The 18,316-nt window shown below is 43.5% G+C and overlaps 1 protein-coding gene across 1 annotated transcript; it reads right to left on the bottom strand.

The window, feature by feature from the left end:
* Nucleotides 1–1,340: 1,340 nt before the first annotated feature.
* LOC124233746 (retinol dehydrogenase 11) lies at nucleotides 1,341–18,316 on the bottom strand. Its single transcript, XM_046650914.1, has 7 exons — nucleotides 18,174–18,316; nucleotides 15,236–15,354; nucleotides 14,732–14,887; nucleotides 13,193–13,297; nucleotides 12,373–12,582; nucleotides 8,989–9,178; nucleotides 1,341–3,225 (listed from the first exon to the last, which is right to left on the bottom strand). Exons 1-7 carry the CDS (start codon nucleotides 18,239–18,241, stop codon nucleotides 3,123–3,125), a joined length of 951 nt encoding a protein of 316 aa, XP_046506870.1. The 5' UTR covers nucleotides 18,242–18,316; the 3' UTR covers nucleotides 1,341–3,122.

Raw genomic sequence — 18,316 nt, 5'->3', positions numbered from 1 at the left:
CCCAGTCCGGGGTTGGGGAGAGCGCCACAGTGGAAAGCACTGTGGGGACCCGCGGGACGGGCAGCGTGGCCGCCTCTCTCCAGGGCCCCGCGTGCGGACGAGGGGTGGGCACTGCAGAGCATGCCGGGGGCTGTAGTTCGGCGCGGAAGAAGCTCCAACTTGGAGGTCACGCATTCCTGGGGGCGGTGGTGCTGCCTGCGCCGCGGCTGTCCTGAGTGACGCTGACAGAAAGTGGTTTGGTATCAGTGCGCTCCTGGATGTTATCTTCATCGTCGTCGCATTGTTTCGCCGCCCTGACTTCGTCAGTTCACGTTGTGACTGTCAGCTTTCAGCCCTGGAAAGATAGCTGGGCCAGGTTCCAGCCTGCCCTGGAGCAGTGAAGCACTTTTACTGGGGAGTTCAAGTGACCAGGATCACGTGCTTTCAGAAGTGGTCCCTGGGCAGTGTGACGTCCCAAATGCGCGCTCGCTCTCTAGCGGCCAGGCTCGCCTAGTGCCTTCGTTCACTCAGCAGGTGTTTGCTAATGTGCAGAGTAGTTACTGTGCAGGGATCTGGGCATATGTGGTTAAGTAAAAGATGCACTGTGCACCCAGGTCATTTATAATGTGGTGAGAAAGGCGGACCCGGCTTCATCAGGTCTCTTTCCCACAAGTTGTAAAGTGTGGACAATTAGAAAGTCCTTACCTGCGCTCCATGAGTTTTCATGGTTGCGTGGCAGGAAATTCCTATTTTTACTGATTTCATGGTTTGCCCATGGAACCGGTTTAGAAATGTTTGCTTGGCAGGCAGCCTAAAACTTAACACTGCCCACATATATTAAAAGATATATGACTGCTCAGGGAGAAATGATTCGGTGATTCGTATCTCCTGGACCCTTATTTTTATTAGACTGAGTTCACTGACTATTGATTCAACAAACTTTTGTTGAGCTTCTAATATTCACTGAGCATAGAGAGATGGCAAAGTCTGAGGTTGTTAATGGCAGTTTTGTGATAGGTCCCATAGCACTGTGTTATAGAAGGGGCAGGTACAAAATGGAGAGAGAAGAAATAGCCTAGGATGGAAAAAGTGATCTTTACAAAGCGTCATAAAAGATAAGTAGAAAATGGATGAATGAATAAGCAAATTACCACACAACTGAAATTAATGTCATTTGAATTGAGACTGTACTGTGGCTGCACTCTGGGACAAATTATCCTCAGAATGAGAAATGACTGCGTAACTGTGATAATGAAAGGTGTTTTCTTCTTTTGACTATAAATAAACTTTCATTTAATTGTCTTCTGTTGACTCTAATTAAACTTACGTTTAATTCTTTCTTCTGGTAAATAAAAACTATAAATAATCAAAAAATGTTTATTTGTCATTGACAGTTCAATATAAATCAAGTAAAATATTTAGTTATCCTACTGCACTATTATCAAAAGTTTTTCAATTTTTCCATAAAATAACTATTTCTAAATATATCATTTAATGGTCAAAACAAGTTCAACAAAAGATTTACAAATATGCAAAGACTGTGGTCCTTTAACTCTTGTCCCCACCAAAGCGAACATATAATTGTCAGTCCAAGAAAATCACAAACTCTTATTAGAAAAACGTGCCCCCAACAAGTGATGGGAACATTACTAATTCCTCAGACCTTCTTTGGCAGCATTACTTTTGATAAAAGTTCTCCAAATAAAATGTATATTTTTAGCAAATAGATGTTTTAATCTTGTCAAGATAATGTAAAGAAATGCCCTGAAAGATTAGTAAATTGGCTGCAATTACCAATATTAGTCCTTAAGATAATTTTGCTGAATAAAGAATTGGGGTTTTTTGGTTTTGTTTTTGTTGAGGTTCTTTTCTGCCACATTGGTTGGCTGATGCTTGTTAAGACAGTGCCTTGTCAGTCTTGCTAACTCAAGTGCTCACCCTCAATTCTTCTATAGCTGGATATTACCATCTTTAGCTGGGTTTTTTTCTTTTTAATCTTTAACTAGGCCTTTCAATGCATGCATTACCTTCCAGGATTCTTCTCTTTTTTGGACTTCTTCTCTGCTACCCATGTGCTTCTTGGTGGGTTAGTTACCAACAAATACAGAGTCTGCTTCCCTTTGCAGCTCTACCCATTTGCATCAAAGACTAGATAACACTGGTTTGCTCCATTGCTATCATTTACCTGTACTAGGGTCCAGTTTAATACTGTTCCCTTGTGGCTGTTTTGAATTTCGTAAAAATACCTCCAACTGCATAAATACACAAGAACACATACAAAGGTATATTCGGTGACAATCACAAATAGCCTTTTCCTTCTTCTGGTTTCCTAAGAGAAACTACAGCACGAAAAGGAGGCCTCCATGGGTCTGGTGTCAGTAACTGAAGTCAGGTGGCCTATCTTCCCATACTGCTCCTTTCGTTACCCCCTTGCTGGCCTGAGGAACAGCAGGAAAATGACAATTTAAATAGATTTTTATTGCTGCCTTCCCCTAAACCCCACAAACTTCTTAGAAAAGGTAGCTCTTCTGTGGTCTAGGTAGGGGAGAGTGTGTTAACAGCAGTGCCTTTAGGTTGCCAGAGATAAAGCCATGCCACAATCCAGATTCAATTAAGAGTTTCCTGAAAGAATCCAGATGTTGGCAACATGATGGTTTTCTTAAGAGGTGAGGGACAAGTCCTCCTCTTGAGCCAAGCCACTGTGACTCCTGGAGTTGAGCTGAGGCTGCAGTGTGACTCTCTTGAAGTGAGGGTTGGTTGGTTAGGAGAAACTACATTGAGAACAAAGAGGGTAGAAACTAGTCTAAATTGCCATAAAGCAACCCTGCCATAGCTTAGGTTCTCCTAGGTAGTAGGTTTCAGAAGGAATATATGAGCTTGCAGGACATATGAGGGTCTACTTATCCTATGATATCTCTAGTAACTCTGGCAGTAACAGGAGCAAAGTAAATCTGGACAAATGCCAGGAGTTTAGATTAATCTGGCAGTGTACACTGGGCTTTCATGAGACATCAAGCAGCAAAGGTTGGAAGGTTTGCTCTCTTCGTGCTCAAGGTTTTGGCCATCCTGAAGGAGAATCATTTTGGCAAGGAGTACTGAGTAGTCTGCTGCACGCTTCTCTTGGGTCCAACTGCCACCACCTGTCAATCCACAGGGATACCCAGCAGGTCACAGCTGACGTCCCATAGCCGCCTTGCTATTGTCTCATTACGAGCCTTGGCAGAGACCCATGCCACATGGCAGTCACTGGAAGGGAAAGAGAGAGGCTTAATGCACAGGGTTAAGAATGGAGTCTGCTCTCTACCTGGGATAAGGAATATGACAGAAAAACAACCCAGGGATGACATGTCCTTTAGGCGCTTCACAGGGCCAGTGTTTGTGCTATCTCTTTGTTCTCCAATCTTTACTCCAGAGAAAATGTAATTACCCTTCTAGCTCTCACTAGACCACCTCTGATCAGAGTGCTTTGTTTGATGTATAATCCTTATCACTTAGTCTTTATATTCCCCTTTGTAGCTATGGATTTAACTGTAATATCAGTGCCCACCTGACTCCTGTGTATGTCCATCTTGTTTAAATAGGGCTCTGAGGTCGATTCTACGGGACCTTGTATAGTGTCATGCGGCTGAGATCCTGCTATTTACATTGGTCACAGACGCTTGGAGTGGTTTAAAAAAATACTACTTATTTCTGGTCTATCTGCTGTTATAACTGTTTTTAAACTCAAATAACACATACAGCCAGCTTCATAAACAATGAAAGAAGGAAAAGATGATAGCAGAGAAGAAATGGTAATGACAAGGTGCCAGGTGTTTCATGCACCTTCTCTTCATTGCTGTAATTCTATTTTTAGTCCCCATTACATGCAGGAGAGGGATTCCAACCCTGCGCTGCACAGAACACTTTCTCAAGGATAATTCTTTCACTCATTTTTGTACTGTCTGCATTTGGTACACAGCAGGTATTCAATTAAGGGCTTTTAAAAAAAATGATTGAGTAAATGGATCACAATATTTGAAATCGTGTGAGAAGCAGTTTTAAAAAGTATACTATTCTAAGAAAATTTCTTCCTAGACATTCTAAGCAAATTCTGAAGGTGAAAAGGAGAGTTGACAAGTCTGAAATAACCATATGAAGCAAACTCTTAATACTATGGCAATTAAGACAGCGCTACCCAAAGCGTGGGCTGTGGACCAGCAGCAGGAGCATCATCTGGGAACTTGTTAGAAATGCCAATTCTCAGGCTCTACCCTAGACCCGCTGATTCAGAATCTCTGGGGTTGGGGCCCAGGAATCTATTTTCAATCAGTTTTCCAAACTGTTCTTAAACATATGAAAGTTTTAGAAAAACCACTTAAAGATTTTTTTTTTTAAAGATTGGCACCTGAGCTAACAACTGTTGCCAATCTTCTTTTTTTTTTTCCTGCTTTTTCTCCCCAAATCCCCCAAGTACATAGTTGTATATTTTATTTGTGAGTCCTTCTAGTTGTGGCATGTGGGATGCTGCCTCAGCATGGCCTGACGAGTGATGCCATGTCCACGCCCAGGATCCAAACGGGCGAAACCCTAGGCCGCCGAAGCAGAGCGCATGAGCTTATTAACCACTCGGCCACGGGGCCAGCCCTAAAGATATTTTTGCATTTAAAAAACAAGCCTTGTAAGTTAAGTACTTCTATTTAAGGCAACTCACCAGCACAACCAGCACAACCTGCCATTTCTGAGTGAAAAGACCATCACTGAGAACCAAAAGACTCTGTACAACTCTCTGGAAATGATTTGGCCTCTGTAAGCTTCTGCAGCCTCCATTGCACTATGCCTTATACTCTTGGTAGGTTTATGGTGAGGAACAAATGACACAATGGACATGAAAGCGCCTTGTAAGCTATGACGTGCTATAAAAATTATTCAAATATTACAGTAAAATCTTCTTAAGTATGGTTATGGCATTGGCACAGTCACGGGGCTGATATTTTCAGTGGGATTTTGGTAAGTATTAATCAGTATGGTAAAAGATTGTCTGACCAATTTCAAAACTTACTGCAAAGACACAGTAATCAAGACAGTGTGGTACTGGCATAAGGATGGACATACAAATAAATGGAATAGAATTAAAAGTGCAGAAATAAACCCTAAACTTTATGGTCAATTTATTTTTGATAAGGCAACTATTATGGACTTACCTGTGTCCCCCAAAATCCATATGTTGAAGCCCTAACCCTAAATGTGACCATACTTGGAGATAGGGCCTTTAAGGAGGTATTTCAGGTTAAATGAGGTCATAGGGTAGAGTCTTAATCCAATATGACTAGAGTCCCTATGAGAAGAAGAGGAGACACCAGGAGTGTTCGTGTTCATGCTCAGAGGAAAGGCCATGTGAGGACACAGCAAGAAGGCAGCTGTCTGCAAGACAGGAAGAGAGGCCTCACCAGAAACCAACCCAGCTGCCATCTTGATCTTAAACTGCCAGCTTCCAGAACTGTAAGAAAATAAATTTCTGTCACTTATGCCACCCAGACTGTGATATTCTGTTCTGGTAACCCAAGGCGGACTAATACAAGACAATTCGATGGGTGAAAGAGTAATCTTTTCAACGAAGGGTTCTGGGACAATTGGATATCCACATGCAAAAGAATGAAGTTGGACCCCTATGTCATACTTTAGCAAAAATGGATCATAGACCTAAAAGTAATGCTCAAACTATAAAACTGTTAGAAGAAAACAGCAATAAATCTTTGTGACCTTGGGTTAGGCAATGGTTTCTTAGATATGACACCAAAAGCACAAGTGACAAAAGAAAAAAAACTGATCAATTAGACTTCATCAAAATTAAAAACTTTTGTGCTTCAAAGGACACCATGAAAAAAGTGAAAAGATAACCCACAGAATGGGAGACAATATTTGCAAATCATATATCTGACAGCGCCTTATATCTAGACTATATAAAGAAGTATTCCACTGAGCAATAAAAAGACGATGATCCAATTTAAAAATGGGCAAAGGATTTGAATAGAGATTTCTCCAACAAAGACATACAAGTGGACAATAAGCACATGAAAAGATGCTCAACATCATTAGCAGGAAAATGCAAATGAAAATCACAATTAGAACTACTGCATACCTACTAGGATAGCTAAAATCAAAGGACAAATGATAATGAGTGTTAACGAGGATGTGGAGAAATTGAAGCCCTCATACATTGCTTGTAGCAATGTAAAATGATGTAGCCACTTTGGAAAACAGTCCAGTATTTCCTCAACAGCTAAACATAGAGTTAACATATGATCCATAGTCCAGTGGAATTCCACTTATAGGTATGTCAAGACCCAAGAGAAACGTCCATACAAAATGTGTACATGAAAGTTCAGAGCAGCAGTATTCAAACAACCAAAAAGTGGAAACAATCCAAATGCCTATCAACTGATGAGTGGATAAATAAATGAATGCAGTATACCTATAAAATGAGATATTATTCGACAATAAAAAGGAATGAAGTACTGATACATGCTTTGGGAAGGATGAACCTTCAAGACATTGTGCTAAGTGAAAGACACCAGTCACAGAAGGCCAAATATATGATTCCATTTATATGAAATGTCCAGTATAGGCAAATCCATAGAGACAAAAAGTAGATTAGTGGTTTCAGGCAGAAAGAACAACCAGCACAAAGGTGTTAAGGCTTCAATCAAGACAGACTTTTATGTTAATTTCTTTTTTTTTGAGGAAGATGAGCCCTGATCTAATTACTGTCAATCCTCCTCTTTTTGCTGAGAAAGACTGGCCCTGAGCTAACATCCGTGCCCATCTTCCTCTACTTTATAGGTGGGACGCCTACCACAGCATGGCTTGCCAAGCGGTGCCATGTCCACACCCAGGATCTGAACTGGCGAACCCCGGGCTGCCAAAGCGGAACGTGCGAACTTAAGTGCTGCACCACTGGGCCAGCCCTATGTGTTAATTTCTTGATAGTGGTCTACATGGCTGCTATTGGATCATCAAAATGCTTAAAATTAAGAATCCATGGCACTGGAAAGCCTCTTCAAAAGTCAATTCATAATCACAGTTTTGAGGCTGACTTTCTTTAAACCACTCAATCAAAACCAAAAAAGGTTATTTCTTTTCTAAAATCTCCAAGGCAGAAGAATCCAGTCACTCTTGGAAAATCCTTCCAGTATACAAAACTAAATAATCTCTCTTCTTGCACTTCAGACCCACATTTCCAATGGTGTCCTACACATTTCTACTCACATGTCTTATGGCTGACACACTCAACATGTACAGAGCCAAGTTTATTACACAGTAGGCAACGTTACTCTTTGGTTGAACATCCATTCCACATTCTTTTGGCAATAGCAACCTGATTTCTTGCTGTGGAATTACCTCTTCCCTTTGGATACAGTTTGAAGAGCCCGTTAACCAAGTGTCTGCCTGTCCTCCGCTAGCCAAGGGCGTAGGGGTGAGGGGATGGAAGGTGGGGATCATGGGGAGGAAGGAAGTCCAATGCATCTTCCCTGGAGAGTGGATGGTGAGCAACAAAACAGACTGAAGATAGCTGGGTTCACACACTCCAGCAGCAGTGCCCCAGCCAGCTGACTGGCCACTTTGACTGTTCTAAGCCCGGCTCTTCAGTCTTCCCTTTGGACCTAAGAGTACCCCCATATTTTAATAAATTTCCTTCTTGCTTAAGTTAGCCAGAGTCCGTTTCTGCTGCTTTGGAATCAAAGAATCCTAAGTTATACATGTTATTTTTCCATGTCTGCTGTCTCAGTTAATGTCACCATAAATCTCCCAGTAACTCAGGCTTGAACCCAGGTCACCAAATCCTCCCCGGGGCCAGCCCCATGGCCGAGTGGTTAGGTTCGCGTACTCCGCTGCAGGCGGCCCAGTGTTTCGTCAGTTCGAATCCTGGGCGCGGACATGGCACTGCTCATCAAACCACGCTGAGGTGGCGTCCCACATGCCACAACTGGAGGGACCCACAGCTAAGAATGTACAACTATGTACCTGGGGGCTTTGGGGAGAAAAAGGAAAAAAAATAAAATCTTAAAAAAAAAGAAATCCTCCCCAATTCCCTCACTCAACTGGTCATCAAGTGGTAAAAATTCTGCCTCTTCAGGGCCTCTCTCACTTAACCATTCTTTTCATTCCAGTTGTCATTATCCTAAATCAGGAACTCACGATCTCTCACTTGGGGTGCATTCATTAGACAAAGTCACCAGGGATGTTGTTCTAAAGCACAGACCAGACTATGTCTCTCTCTGTCGAAAGAACTTCTGTGGCTCCTCTCTAAGTCTGGCATTATAGCCTTTCATGATCTGACCATCTACCTTTCATTCCAATCTTAATTCATTTACAGCTCTTTCTCTAAAATTTCAGGTTATTTCCACAAAATCTTGAAGGTGGAGGTAAAAACATGTTAAAATTTTGATCTTATGTGAATATCTTGGATTTGCTTCAAAATAATATGGAACAGGAAAGGGTAGTAGATGGGGGAGAGGCAAGATTGGCATGAGTTAATGGTTGTTGAGGCTGGATTATGGGTATATGGGGATTCAACATGCTATTTTGTCTACTCGTGTATATTCAGACCTCTCTATAATAAGTAGTTTTAAAAGTCTTCATTTATTCAAGAAGGGAGTCTATCGATGCTACATCAGTCCTAAAGACAATAGACAAATACAGATTCAAATTCTTTTGAATATAAAAAAATAAAACTAGGAGTCCAAAAAGGAAGAAAGAAAACTGGACTAACGTAAAAAAATGTAGGAAGAAAAGAAACAACTAGAAAGCATGATCACGATTATAAAAGATGGCATGAATAAAATCTAGCAGTTACCACCAAAAAAAGCGAATGGGCCAGATTCCCCTATCAAAAGGTAAAAACCCTAGAGTCAAAAGACAAAAGCTATGCTGCACAATGTACTTTTCCATAAGGGTACCCTGCACCAGACAAATCCAAATTGCTTTCTTTGGGCAATAAAATTCCATCTTCAAAAGCAGACACATTCATACCTGAAATGATTCCCACTTAGACTCTCAAGACCTTCCGTTAAAGCACAGTACAGGCTGGTCTGGGCTCCCTGCTGAGGGGTCTTGATGAAGAAGGAGAAAAGCCGCCACATCCACCTCATGACAGACGAGTGCCGAACCAATTCAGAGTTGACTGTGCCGGGGTGTACAGAATACGTCGTAACGCTGGAGCCTGATGGGGGTGCCATATAGAGAGGGGAAGACAGGACGTGATGTTGCCGAAAGGTCGAAGACAGCAGAGGCGTGAATAAACACTTGACCCCACGTGGACTCCCTTCCCACGGTCGTATCACAAGCACTCTTCACAGTAATTCATACCTCCATTTCACAGATTAAGGTTCAGAGAGGCTATTAACTGTTAGGGAGCAGCAGAGCCAGAACCTGAAGGCAAGAGCCAGATCTCTCAGCAGCAAGTGACATTTTGACCACTCTCTTCTTAAAGCTGCCTTTTCATTGGCTTCCATGACCCCACATCTCTTCTGGTTTTCCTAACCTTTCTGGATGATTCCTCTCAGTCTCCTGGACCAATTCACCATCTTCTACCCAAACTTTAAACACTGGAGTTCTCATGGCTCACTAAATTCCCTCTCTATAACTTTATAGCATTCACATTTTTATCTATGGTCCAAACCACTCCTTTGAACTCTTGGCTGAGTATGAGAGGCAGTATAATGTGGTGAAGGGCATGGACTTTGTCGTCAGACTGCCCAGTTTCAAATCCCAGCTCTACCACTCATTAGCTGTGTGAACTTGGACAAGCTCCTTATGTTGTGACTGCTTCTTCATCTGTAAAATGGGCATAATCATAATACCTCCACCTCACAGGTCTTTCTCAGGATTAAATGAGTTCATATGTAAAAGAGCTTAGAATAGTGTCTGTTGCATGGGGAGTGCTAAATGACTCTTAACGCATGTACTATTTCAGGTCCCCAATTCTTTACTGGAAACCTTGGGGCCAGAAATGTTTCCAAAGTTTTTTCTGATTTTATAATGGTAAAATGATACATATGCATATACTGTCTATTACCTACTCTCCCTAGTACAGGTGAGGTTTTGCTGCCAAATCAGTTTTGGTGTCAAGCTTATGAGAAAATGGAATTTTCAGGCCTTTCTGGATTTCACAATTGCAGAAAAAGGACTGTGGACTTGTATTATTTTTAACTTGACATCTACTCTAAATGACCCATAGTAATGCAGACTCAGAGGTCCAAATCTGGCTTCACACTTTTAAGGCCAAACCTGGTTCTTGCAGTGTTTCCTACACTCCCAACCAGGCAGGCACATGGGAGCAGTTCTTAAAGATCCCCCACCTCACCTTGCATATTCAGTTGACAAAGCCTGTGGTTTTCCCATCCTAAATACCCCTCAGGAATGTCCACTATCCTCCATCTCCACCACCCTAGTCCAAGCTACCCTCATTTCTCACCTTGACTACAGAAATCACTGCTGCATCCACTCCTGCTCCCATTTTAAAAAGGCCTTCATTTTCAAGGTTTTCTGTTGCTCTTAGACTAAGCACTAAAATCCTTACTGTGGCCTTTAAGGATTTTGCGTCTACCCTGCCGGTCTCAGCTCAGCCCTCAAGTCCTCTTACTTTCTACATGCTAACCATAACAGCCTTCTTTCAGTTTCTCAAACCAAACCCAGACCTTCGTGCGTTCTCTTCTTTCTGCCTAGACTGTTCGTCAGCCCTTCAGCTGCCTCACCCAAACCACACTGCAACCTGTTTAATTTCTGTCATCCTGCAAGGGCTTAGCTTGCAACTCACTTTCTCAGAAAAGTCTTCCCTGATCCCTCAGACTAAATAAGGTCCCCCCTCAAATCCATTATAGGTCCCGGTACGTCCCCTTTCTAGCGTTTATCACAATTATAATTAAACAACAACAACAAAAAGGAAACAATCTAGATGTTGTTAAGGAGTTGGATAAGTACAGTAAGGCACATCCATACAATGAAATACAATGCAGCCAACAAAAGGAATGGGGTGAATCTCTATGCACTACATTGAAAGATCTCCAGCATATTGTGTTGGAATTCCAGTTCCTTATGTAAGATATATACACATGTAAATGCATAAGAAAAGGATTGGAAAGGTGCATATTGAGTTGTTGACGGTGGTTTCTTGAGGGGCGAACAGTAGGAGGTAGAGAGATGGGAAAAAGTGAAGGGAGTTTTTCACCTTTAACTCTATACACTTGCACATTGTTTGAACTTTTTACAATGAGAATTATTCATGTATTACTAGACTGACTTTACACATGAAAGTTGCATAAGTACTTGTTAATTGTCTCTCTCCTCCATTGGATGTAAACCAAATCAAGGAACAGACTGTCTTGTAACCACTCCACCCCCAGGACCCTAACCCAGGGCATAGAACAGCACTGAATACACGTCTGTTGAATGAATGACTTTTCTGCCATGCCCAGGATTCCTTCATTGCACCATAGCTGTTTCTCACCTAATCCTCAGATCTATCAGGCTTTCTCACTTGTGTATCCTCTGGTTTTATCCAAGCCTCACAGCTGGGCCCATCTCTCCACCTCCAGGCCCCCCTAGCTTCCTGACGAACCTTTACGATAGTTTTCACCATCCAGTTGCCCTGATCCATCCTGAGCTGATAAAGGATGTCAAGCCTTGGGAACAGACTGGGCATATGAACTGAGCTGACCACCAGTTTCCTTCTTCCCCGTCTCACAGCTGTCCATGTGGTTTGACGATTCTGTTCCAAAATGGGGTTCCCACGTCTGATTCCTTGAGCCTGAATTCTGCCTGCCTCAACTCCTAAGCAACTCCAATTGTCCACTTTGGATTTCCTTTGTCTTTATTGGAATTCCAGAGTAGACGGTGCTAAGAACCTCTGTTTAATTGTGACTGGAGACTCCCCTCCTCAGGCATACATTTCCTTCTATATGACCATCTGTTAGTAGGGAGACCCGCCTCCACAGTCCCAGCACCTGTTGTATCTAACTCTATCTAGTTGTATCTAGTGCCAGTTTAGGTCCCTCCCTTCTACCTAGTCTCATTATGAGTAGAAACCCTTGACTTACTCATGAGGCCTGAATTAATCACAACAATAACCTGTGAAGTAGTCCCATTTTACATATGTGGAAATAAATCTTGAAAAGTTAAGTAACTTGTTGCGGGTCCCACAGCCACTAGGTGGTAAAGCCAAGCCTTCAGACTCAAAGTCAGAATCTTCCTATCCCCGGCCAGCCACCTCCACCCTGCAGTTGTGGGCTGCTTACGAAAACTATACCCAATTATAATCATGGAAGAAGGTCCTGTCCAGGGGAGAGGCTCTACTCCTGTAGATTTCAGCTACTTCCCACTGACTCACGTCTCCATACTCATTTCTTCCAAGCCTACCTTTCAGCCTCCGGGCCAGTTCGCGGGTGAAGAGAATGTTGGCTAACTTGCTGTGACAATAGGCCAGACCTGCACTGTAGAACTTCTCCCCTTGCAGGTTATGGAAATGGATCCTGCCCAGGTGATGTGCAAAGGAAGACACATTCACTATCCTTGATGGGGCGGATTCCTTCAGCTTCTCTAACAGCAGAAGGGTCAGGAGGAAGTGACCTAGGAGAAAAGCTAGAATTAACAGGGTTCAGGACCAGCGCGAGGGTGAAGGGAGCAGTCGTGGCAGGCTCAGCTATGGGAGGCAGAGAACTCAGGAATAAGGCTTTTTGCCTCATTAATTCGCTATCACCTACAGAACAAATTCAGTGAGGGTTGAGAGAAGTAGGAACAGCCAAAGACATGAGACAGCTTTCTATGAAGTGGGTCTGGATTACATGACTATGAATATGAAGACCCATCTCATTCCAACTTTGATTAACATCACTCTTTAAGAGCAGGTGGCCTTAACCTCATGCTGGCCACAAGGATCACCACAAAGAAAGCAACACAACCCCCAATCCAAATAGGCTGTTCAAAAATGCCCCAAGGTAAATTGAATCTAAAAACACAACTTGAATCTGGAGCACAGATTACAAAGTGGGTGGAACCTCAAGTGGGCTTCAGGTTTATTCCCCAGCTTTCAGGCAGGACCATACTATTTATTATTTACTTAAGGTCTATTATGGCCTAGAGGTCCAATCACACGACAAAGAAGACTCAATCTGATCCCTAAGTTGTCCAAGGAGAACTTAGCTTCCCTCTAGCTCCATGATGAGACCAGATTTCTTACCTAAGTGGTTGACTCCCATGTGCATCTCAAAGCCATCCGCTGTCTTGGAGTAGGGACACATCATCACTCCCGCATTGTTGATCAAAATGTGGAGATGCTTTTCCTCTGCAGGGAAGAGGATGTGGGAGTGTGGGAGTGGCCAGCCACTGCCGTTACAGCTTAGAAATCTGCCCCACGCCCAGGCTTTGAAAATGGGTATGCAGGACTTCAATCTTTCCTCCAGTTTCCCTTCATGCTGATTTTGTATTATTTTTCATTGTAAGATTTTAATTGAATCCTACATACTTTTACAACAGGGCAAAATTCCATCTTATACTAACAAATGGCCTTTCCAACCTTTCCAACTCAGGAGCTACTCACTCTCTGCTCCTGGGGAGTGTTCCGTTCACCTCTCCTAACAGAAAGATTTCCCAAGCTGAATGGGAAGCTTCCAAAGCAAGAGAAAAAAGGATGTTCTCTATGTCCCTCTGACACTGGGAGTCAGGCCCAAAAAGAAATACTGGTTTCACCTCTTTGTTGCATCTGCCAACTTTCTCTCATCATTTATTTTCTCATGTAGTTTGTAATTTCTGACTATAGGCTCATACCAGTGGAAGCCGTTTTCCTGGGGAAGCCTAGATCCCTGGGTTATGAGGGGATATGCCTACAGTGCTCTTGGCTTTGCTTTCCATGTGATACTATAGGGGTTTATCTTAATTTCTCAGCTCAAGATTCTTGCACCATTTGGTGGTGGAAATGAATTCCTTCCACAGACAATGCCAGCTTGAGGTTGTAATTTCTTGTGGATGATCCATCCATGTCCTAAGGAGAGGGTAAGCTTCTTTGTCATGTCCCTGCTCTGGTGGCCTGAGTCTTTTTAAGCCCCTGTACCACGGACCAGATGGCCTTTTATGAATCCCAACCTTATGTGAAGGCTCAGACACAGCTCCCAGCTCTCAAGGGCCGGAGGCCTCACCTCCTATCCCTGTAGGGTATTTAGACTCCAGACCCTAAAGCCTACACTGAGTTCTGATATTCTTGTGAGATTTCTGGCTTTAGTTCCTACATTCTATGACTTTTTTTTTTTATTTTTAGAATTTTCTTTTTTTAAAGATTGGCACCTGAGCTAACATCTGTTGCCAATCTTTTTTTTTTCTTCTTCTCCCCAAAGCCCCCCCAGTACATAGTTGTATATTCTAGTTGTGAGTGCCTCTGGTTGTGCTATGTAGGACACTGCCTCAGCGTGGCCTGATGAGCAGTGCCATGTCCATGCCCAGGATCCGAACCAGTGAAACCCTGCGCCACTGAAGAGGAGCGCACAGACTTACCCACTCAGCCAGGGGGACAGCGTGCTGTGATGAGTTTTTGAATTCACTTTTTGTTTCTGCCTCTTGAAGATTTCCCTTTTTTACTAATGAGTTCAGCTATGAATCAAAAGTTTTTGGTTATATTTTGTCTAGCATTTCTATGTATTAGAGAGGGAGCGGGATCTTCTCCCTTTAGGTAAGCCTGCCATGTTGATTGCAAGACCTTCAACAGAGTCTCTGGTTCTACACTCACCTGCTAGGAAGCCCTTAGCAAAGGCTCGAATAGATTTAGTATCAGCCAAGTCCAGTTTCTTCACCAACACCTCTTGGTTCCCTGTCACGGTCTGGATCTCTCTGGCCACCAATTCCCCTTTCTGTACATCCCGGCAAGCTAAATATACGCGGGCTCCTGTCAACCAACATATAAAAGAGAGAAACTTTCAGCTGTTTTTGAGTGGAAATTACAGGCCTAGTATTGATGTTGAATGTTATTTTCTATGGTTTTTTTTAAAAAAGGAATTTTACCCCTACTTCAAAACAAAGGTATCTGATGAGCAAATCAGGAAAGAAAAATAAACCAATAATATTCATTAAGTGTCTATTATATGTTGAGCATTGTACTAGGTTCAGACCAGCAAATCAACGGGGCATTGGAATGTTCTTGAATTCCAAGACTGGGAAGAAATAATGAGAACGGTCATCATTGTGAGGGGTAAAATGACAATGGCAGGAGGGAATCAGAAACACATTAACTTGCCTCTTTGAGCCAGCTCTTTGGCTGTCTCCTTCCCAATGCCTGTGTTGGCTCCAGTGACCACAGCTACCTTCCCAGGAAGCTGGACGGTTGATGTACACACCCCACTGGACAGCATTTTCCTGCAGACAAGGAAAGTGCATCAGTTCTTCGTTCTCTTTGTCTCAGCAGAAGTTCCCGCAAGCCCTGCTGTCTTTAGACCCCAAGGCTGAGGTCTGCTTTGGTTCCTTCTCCTGCTGTCCTTTTAAAGATTTAAGGAAGGTTGGAGGAAAGAAAACAAAAAATTTCTGCGCTTGTTCAAGGTTTTCTTGCTCAAAAGTTTTCTGCTCCTGCTAAGGGACGAAAGTGATTCTACTACAATCACTTGGAGCTGCTCCCTGCAGCACAAGAACTGGATGAATATTTGATCAGCCAAGCTCCTGGCTTCAGCTTGAGCTCTTCCATAGGCTCAAGAAATCACAAGACTCAGCCTAGAAGAAGAAAGAGCTGGTCTACTTATGTCAATCTGTCCATAACCGGCACTTTATGGCCTTGATAAACAGTTAATCCAATACGGAAAGTTAAAATTATTAAAGTTTGTCAACCTGGAACAAAAAACCCAGAAAAACACACACACACACACACATAGCTAAAAACAAGACAAAGATGAAACCGGTAAACAGTTAGCCATTGATGATTAGGTAGCTAGTAACTAAAATTTGTTTTGCAATTACTAATTATAGCTTTTAGTTGTTCACCCGCCCACTGTTAACTGTGCTGCTTAGGCAATATGCTATCCAACTCCCACCAGGATCCCATAGATAACATCTCCCTGGCACCTAGGTCCCCATGATAATACATGTTTTTCAGGAATTAGGATCCCCTTGTCCAGTTCAGGCCTGTTGAGACCACCAACCCCTCAACTGGGCCCACAAAGGTGCCCAATAAGTGACCTTTTTGATGTCAAGAGGCTAAAAACTCCACCCTCAGATCATGCTAACACCACCTTGCTCCCCGACCCCATAAATATCCCTGAGTCCCCATTTTCGAGGAGGCAGATTTGAAACTTGTTATCCCGCTTCCTCACTTGGCTGCCTTGTGATTAAAACCCTCTCTCTGCTGCAGTCTCGTCCTTTCGGTGATTGGCTTTCTGGGCAAGGGGCAAAACCCACCCTGGTCCAATAACAAAGAAAAGACGTGAATAAGTACAAAGGGAGCTGAGATGCAAGTCCTGGCTTAATTAATTAGAGTCCTTGCTCCTAAGCACTGTATGATCCTGCTTTTCCAAAGGAATGAATGCACAAACAGGTATTAGCCGGCCTCAGATTGTTCTTTTCCCTGCAAATCTTGGGAACCAATTTAAAAGAATCTGTTAACCAGGGATGCACTTTTAAAGAACATTTCTGCCTTTTTCATTGAACTTGGAATTGCAAGATACACACTCCTAGCCACTACAGCTACTTGCTTAGTGCAAACAGGCCAATAACGAAGCAAGCTAACTCCTGGTGCCCACCAACCGCTATCTTTCTCCTCAGAGAACACGCCACCCTGCTCAGTTTCCCACATCCCTTCAGCTTTAGCTCCAGGAGCAACAACACATCAGAACCTCTGCTCAGCTCCTTCTTCTTCACCAGCAGAAATGAAAGAGACCATCAACTAGGAAACTGCAGCTCTGGCCTAGCCCCCATGACCTAACTATGTGGTTGAGGATATGACCCTTGGAGTATAATCTTCCTCAGAAAAATCTTGCTGAGGTATGAGCACTATTTTCAGTTCAGGTTCAACTTTTCATTGAGATTCTATGTGGATAAGAGAATCTTACCCACAATGAAGAATATAGAACTATGTACCGGGGGGCTTTGGGGAGAAAAAGGAAAAAAAATGAAATCTTAAAAAAAAAAGAGAGAATCTTGTGGTGGAAAGAGATAAAAGGCAGTGTTTTCATTTGAATATGAGTACCCATGTGGGCCTAGAGGTGGGAGCACTGGGTTTTCAGAGGGTAGGAAAAATACAACTGGAAGAGGGGCATGAGGGAGGTGGGGTAGGAGAAAAGAAGCAGTGAATACGGTAACAAATTGCAGAGTGTGATCTAGCGTGCCTTCAACCTCGTGTCCCCACCCCCGACCTCCTCACCTCCTCCACCCAGAGGAAGGAGTGTGTCTCTTCAGCCACTGGTCCACCGTCACTACTGGTGACTTAGCCAGAACCAATCAGCAGGCTGCCTGTTATACAACTGGCCGCTGATTGCCTGGGCACTCAGCCAGCCATTGGCTGGTGTGTCACCTGGTCAAGAGACCACTCCAACCTCTTCGCCCCACCCTCAAACCCCATGACAGATTTCCCAGATACTCCTGCTCCGAAGCTGGATAAGGCTCCTGATGAAACCGTTCCATTGCTCTCCTTTGCAACATCTTCGCTGAGAATGAGCGAATCTAATAGCAACAAGAGAGTGAGCAATGGGGATGCAGATGTCACGATTCCCATCGAGGGGCAGTGTCAGAATCAAAAATTCAAATCGCTCCATTGTGCTTTAAAGGATAGAAGCAAGAAGCTAGATGGGGCTGGCTCAAGGCGCGGGAGCTAAGGGGAAAACTGTCTTGAGGGCCACATCCCATTTTACAGTCGAAACCCCCAAAGCTGTAAACTTAAGCACTTGAGGTATCCTGCAATCGGGGTTCCCTGGAGGCGGAAGCAAGGGCAGCTTAGACGAAAAAAGGGGCCACAAGAAACAAAGCACGGTGCCCCGGACTGCGGCCCCTTCCCAGACCTGGGGTCTCCCGGTCTCGCCCTCTCCCCATCCAGGGCATCTGGACCTACGCCGACCAACCGAACTCCCAAGTCTCCGCCTACTTGGAGCCCTCCAGGGAGTTTTCCTTTTCCTTCTTTTGAAGAACAGAGCTTCGGGGAGGATTAATGTCTCCCCCGAATACTTCTCAAGAGAAGGCAATACATTAGCACAGACCTGATTTGGGGTGCAGCGATGTAGAGGAGAAGGGGGAGAAAGAAGAGCAGGAGCAGGACCCCAATCATCTCGCCAGGCGACAGGTACAGCTGCAAGAGCAGAGCGAGACGCCCCAGCGGTGCTGACCGACTGGGGCTTCTGCG

Source organism: Equus quagga, unplaced genomic scaffold, assembly GCF_021613505.1.
Source record: "Equus quagga isolate Etosha38 unplaced genomic scaffold, UCLA_HA_Equagga_1.0 220_RagTag, whole genome shotgun sequence".
Lineage (NCBI taxonomy): Eukaryota > Metazoa > Chordata > Mammalia > Perissodactyla > Equidae > Equus > Equus quagga.
The sequence above is the reverse complement of the archived record's forward strand: the minus strand, read 5'-3'. Positions and strand labels throughout refer to the sequence as shown.